At 37.3% G+C, this 6,234-nt stretch overlaps 1 protein-coding gene across 1 annotated transcript; it reads right to left on the reverse strand.

The window, feature by feature from the left end:
* Nucleotides 1-88: 88 nt before the first annotated feature.
* On the reverse strand, nt 89-2,435 carry LOC109089118 (fibroblast growth factor-binding protein 2-like). The gene is made up of 3 exons (XM_042717564.1): nt 2,349-2,435; nt 666-1,555; nt 89-191 (listed from the first exon to the last, which is right to left on the reverse strand). Exons 1-2 carry the CDS (start codon nt 2,433-2,435, stop codon nt 674-676), a joined length of 969 nt encoding a protein of 322 aa, XP_042573498.1. The 3' UTR covers nt 89-191; nt 666-673.
* Between the last annotated feature and the right edge of the window lie 3,799 nt (nt 2,436-6,234).

Here is a 6,234-nt window from a genome sequence, read left to right on the forward strand (position 1 = left end):
CAGAAAAACACACAAAACCACAAAAGTACAGTCATAACCACATTTCCGCACACACACACACACACACACACACACACACATACAGATGTATTCACACACACACACACACACACACACACACACAGCCGCGGTCTCTGGAGAAAACATTTGGCCGGTGGTCAGACAAATCTAAATTTTCTGACACTATTAACCTACAAAGAGGAGAAAAGATTAAAATATGAGCAACAATGGATAGAAATAATACACTTCTATAACCAATTTTATTTGAGCTATTTTGGAACAATGCAGAGGTGTAACATAAATATCCTGTTGAAATTTGGAAGGTGCTGGTGTAAAGCAGCGGTTGATGATTCATTAAGTTAGCTTTCTGTTTACTTTCCACTGCATACATCACAACTTTTCCAATACTAAAAAGCTTCTGAATTACATCTTTCATGTGCTGAATACACACTATTAGTCTTGTACTAGTCCTCAAGTCAAAGTTAACAATTACAGCCAGGAGTCGATTTTACGCAAAATACCTGCAGTTTGTACATCAGAGTGATGTAGGTTCTTCAAGCTAGTTTATTTACACTAGTTAGTAGATCTTTCTTACACATGAATTAGTTTCCACATACAATTCTACAAACACTGACTAGTTATTTACTATAAAAAGATGTGCTTACCAGATGAATTAATTTTGGAACCAGCTAATGAAGTATGCGCAGATGCCCTGGACACTCTCCCAGCAGTATTCCTCTGCCATCTTGGTTGCTTGACTCTCGTCTGCCACAGTGGGTCTCGCTGTGATGGTCTTTACAGGTTTACGTGGTGGAACAGTCTTGGTAATGGCAGGCTTGACTGGTTTGGCTGGTTGCTGGGGTTTAGGCTGCTGCTTTGAGCTTGGAGGTTTGGTAGGGGTGATGCTGGACTTGATCTGCTGCTGTTGCTTTTGCTGGGGGGAAGCCTGGCTAGGTTTTGGGATGGAGATTTTGGGCCAAGAGGCATGTAACACCATCTGGACTTCATCTGAGGCAGAGCGGCACATATGTGGCTTGTAGACCCGTGGTCCCTGGCAGGCGTTGTGAAGCTTCTTCATGTCCCACATGACCTGAGTAAAGTAATGCCGAGGGTTGTTGCTATATGCTTTGCATAGGTTAGGTTTGCCCAGGAAATCGCACCGGTACGACTTGCCCTTGCTCTTGCAGGAGACACGCAGCTTGGTGAAGTTGGTCTGGCCGGAGATCACCATGGAGCAGCTATCTTTTGCTTTGGTGTTGAAACGAATGGGCTCATCCAAGATGCTTGCTTTCTGCGGCTGCTGCTGTCGACTGTTTTGGGTGCTTTCGATGTGGTTGATGCTGTTCCCCTGGTTACTGCTGTTCTGAGCCTGAGCGTTAGTGGCCCAAATAAAACAGACCAGAAGGAAAGCAGCACTGCATACGGCTCTCATGATGGAGGTGTAGAAGGGACTCTTGAAGGTGTTGGAGGTGCAGGCTGGCTTTATAAATACAAGTCCCACAAAGGGGTCTTTGAGCAGGGAAGAGTGTATACATCCCTCCAGACTGGGGGGCCTCTAGTCTCCAGTCTGAAGCTGCCTGAAAGAACTAATTGTAGGAATATTAGGAGAAGAGTGTGTGTATGATCATCATTTTAGTCTAGATGGAATTGGAGTGTACGTGATTTGGAGAGTACATAGTTTTGTGAGTGTGAAAAAAAAGCGCCGGCTAGTTTTGTCTGGCTTGGTATTTGCAACCTTATCTCACAGGAAAACATAACAATATTGTATAAATTTGTATGAAATCACATGATGAAATGGTACTAAATGAAAACGTACCATTTTTAGGAAAAAAATGTATGAAGGTCCAGCCCTAAAGTTAACCATCGCTTACATGTAAGCAGATTGTATGAAAACGTTCAAATAAGACCATATGAATGAATTCCATACAAATTAGCCACCAAAATGTAAAATAGTTACAAGTTGCTATGAGATTGTGTTGATCTTTGTGTAGATGGTTTGTTTTCCTTGAGTGTGTGTTGATGGTTTGAGGTGAAGGACATGGGTGTGGTTACATTCATGGATATTCATGGTCTTCATTATATATTCATACATGCTAACATAAGTGGGCTATTGACTATTGATGTGAAAGATGTTTTAGTTTCAGGAGAAGAAACAAGGAGAGTAATTCACCTGGAAATCATTTATGTTTTGTTGACTTTACCTTTAACCAATGCGGTTAACGTCTGGTTTACGTGAAGTACTACATGTACTAGAATTTAGAATAAAAGAGTGCGTCAAAAGAAAAGTTTTGTGCATATGTGTGTTGTTTTATAGAATACTGCCTTTACTGCAATACTGCAAAACTTACCTTTCTGTACATTATTCTGCATGTGAGGTTTCTAACAACCTTGTAGTAACTTAAAGACGAAATGTGGGTGGCCAGTGTAGCACTCATGTCTGTTGAACCCTTTAATTAGATTTAGTAAACTTGCAACAGCATTAAAAAATAGACAGTGCTTATTAAATAAATACAAAATAATATTGATGACAAGTTCTCTATCTATAATATTGCTTTCAGCAGTGAAAAGTTGTCCAATCTGAATCAGAAGAGAAATGTGCACAGATCAAGCTCAAGATCAAGTGAAAACAGTCCAAATAAAATATTATGTTTTTTTTATTATTATTATTTTATTTTTCTTACTGGAGGAAGTGTTAATTTGGATTATCGACTTGTACTTTTGCCAGAAATGATGGTTTAAAGTTAAAATGCCTGGACTGGAGATAGGTGGATTACTTGTTGAATATTATGATGTCTTTATCAGCTGTTTGGACTCTCATTCTAACGGCACCCATTCACCACAGTGGACCCATTAATGAACAAGTGATGTAATGCTGAATTTCTACCCTGTGGCCTGTCACTTTACAGAGTGCGCTCATTCAGTCTCTTCTCTCCGTTTTCAGGGAATTGAGCAGATTAAATTACCTAGAGGTGGCAACATTGATAAAGTGCTATGTCAAAGGGAACTGTACTGGATTCATACTTTGGATGCCTTACATCCCAAAGGTTTAAATGTGGACTTCGACATGAGTGTCATGCTATAGTTACAGCTGTACCATTTTTATAAGTCTTGAATACTGTTTTACAAGTCCTGAATACTGCAGTCTGTGAAGGTTTTACTGATGTCCTTGCAGTCTCCATGCACTTATGCAGCATGTATGTATGTATTTTTGTATATTTGTAATTATGTTTGTTTCTTGTAGTGGGGATTTTCACTAAAAGTGTAAATTACCTAGATAACTCAGTATGTTGGGTAGGTTAAAGAAAAACTACAACTCCCACCATTGGACTACAACTCTCCTACCTGGCCTTCACAGGTGTGGTAATCAGTTTTTTTTGTACTGGTGTGTTTTTTGAAAGTTATGTTGATTGCTACATTTATTGTCTGTATGCCCTGAGGATGGTCGTTTGACCGAAAGCTTGGTGATTAAATTTGTTACAAGGATTCAAATGTGCAGACAGTTTATTTTTTGAGTTTTTCAATGCTGAATTTCTCAAAATCTGTTCTGATGAAACTTTGATGGCATGAGACATTTTATTTTAGCAAATTTCATTTTGGGTGAACTATTCTTTTAAAAACCATTTTAAAACATATGCCTACTAATGAATGTTGAAATATCTCCTTTTAATGTAGTTTGGGTTTGAGTGTGCTCTCAAGGATGCTGTGCACTCATAATATGCCCTGTGTGCTGGTACAGCTGGTGGAAAATTGCACCTGGAACAGAGGTTAGTCTCCAAGTTGTACTGTATTTCAAGCATACAGTATATATATATTGAACATATATAATATTTTTTATTATTTGTATTTTTTCCATTCAAGAGCCTTTCACAATCAGAATACGTAAGAATCAAATTACAGAACAGCTATGTCACATAGAAGTGGATCAAACATTTCAATCAGGAAAAGCGCTCATAAATTGTTAAAAAAATTAATTAAGAAAAATCATAATCACAGTTGCAGGTTGGAATTGCCATATTTTTTATAATTTCCATAAAAGTCTGCTTCAAACTATCGTAACACCTCCACAGACTTAAATATGGCAGACAGCAACTGTTGCTAACGTTGGATTGGTCAGTAACATTTTTGACTACATAGTCTTTTTCTCTTGTGTAGGAACACTGGAAAAATACACAGAGGGGAAGTGGAGAACCATCCTGCCTGAAGATCAGGTAAAGTTGAGTAAGCATGACAGCCAGCTGTGGATGGATTTACTGAACCTGCTACTCAAACCAGACTGCCAAAGAAAATATGTTTCAATAGCTTTAACAAAACACAGCTCTTAAAGGTAAGATTTATTTTTTATTTTTTTTTAAATATCATTGCTTGGTGAGCCAGTATGGTGCTCTTGTTGTATAGTAAATTAGAATATAAAAACATGCCTGCATATTTCAACAATACCAGCTTAATAATATATTCATGAAACACAAAACAATTAAGGCACTTAATCAGCTTTATAACATGCTAAATTATTTTATCATTCTCGTCTTATTGTCTGTTTATAAAGTAAGTATTTATAAAGTATGCCTGTCATGCATATCATATCATTATATTCTTTCTATTCAGCTTTGTTGGTTTTTGACAGAGGTTGTGATTATTTTATTTTATCTTATGCGCTTTGTTGGTATAATTAAATGCTGTTTTTTTTCTAATCAAAGAATCCTAAAAGTGATCAATTTTTTCATATTAATGTTTTCAACATTGATAATAATAAAAAACGTTTTGAGCAGCAAATCAGCAGATCAATATTATTTTTGAAGAATCATGTGACACTGAAGACTGGAGAAACGATGCTGAAAATTCAGCTTTGCTATCACAAGAATTAAGTACATTTTAAAATATATTAAAATTCATATTAAAATAGAACACCGTTATTTAAAATTCTAATAATATTTCAGAATATTAGTGTTTTTACTCTATTTTTCATCTGATAAATGAAGCCTTGATGAGCATAAAAGATTTTCAAAACATCTTACCAACCTAAAACTTTAGAACAACAACAACAAAATTCTTGTTTGTTTAATTACTATATGGAATAATATTGTGGGGCCTAGTGGTTAGAGAGTTTGACTCCTAACCCTAAGGTTGTGGGTTCGAGTCTCCGGCCTGCAATGCCAGGACTGAGGTGACCTTGAGTAAGGCACTGAACCCCCAGCATAAATGGCTGCCCACTGCTCCGGGTGTTTGTTCACAGTGTATGTGTGCACTTTGGATGGGTTAAATGCAGAGCATGAGTTCTGAGTATGGGTCACCATACTTGGCTGTATGTCACGTCACTTTGTAACGAAGAACATTGCTAAATACCAAGTGACACAGGTTTTCAACCCCTCTGAAAGTGAATTAAGAGAACAAACTAGCAGGTGAGGTTTGATGTCTATCTGGAAATGTCCTTCGTAAGATAGATGCAGGCTCCGCACACTTTAACTACCCAGGAATCCTTGCGAAATGCCAATCAGACAACGGATGGGAGGAGATTTCGCTCAAGAGCAATTGATGACTTGGCTGAGAAGAAAATATTTAAGTGTAGGTATCATTACGGTTTTTATGACATAGGTGTACATTTTACCAGTTGTTACCTACAGTTTTTACAAACATTATGGTCATCGACCAGTGGTTGATATCTCAAACATAATAATAGCGCATTGAATAAATTATGATTCATTATGATTCATTAAATAAATAGAACCGAATGTCAGGGCTTTATTGAGTCATATGTAAACCTAGTATTTATAAACTCACGCACATGTTTATTATGTGTTAAAATTGTAATCTTAGTTCAAATGGAACATAGGCAGCATATTCCCCGAACCTGCAGCTCCTGTTAAAAAACAACCAGACCGTTATTTCCGGCGTGACAATCGAGTCTGTCCCAAAAATACCTCTCAATGCACCCTCGTGGACTCGCGCCAAGGGCCCTATAGGTCTGCACTACATGACGTCACCAAAGTGTGGACTCTGAGGAAGTCCACAAGTCCGGAGTGTGCCATTTGGGACAGGGCCCAACACGTGTTTGTTTTCTGACAAAATGATTGTCTTTCAGATTTGACCACTTTAACTGAGTAATAAGTTACTTTACTATACTAATTCTTTGTTTGAAGAAGGTTAAAAGACCATTCCTGTAAGAAAGCTTTCATACATTTTCTTTGTAAATTTATGTTTTTATGAACATGATTATAAATGACATAATTTATTAACAAT

This window comes from Cyprinus carpio, chromosome B1 (assembly GCF_018340385.1).
Source record: "Cyprinus carpio isolate SPL01 chromosome B1, ASM1834038v1, whole genome shotgun sequence".
NCBI lineage: Eukaryota > Metazoa > Chordata > Actinopteri > Cypriniformes > Cyprinidae > Cyprinus > Cyprinus carpio.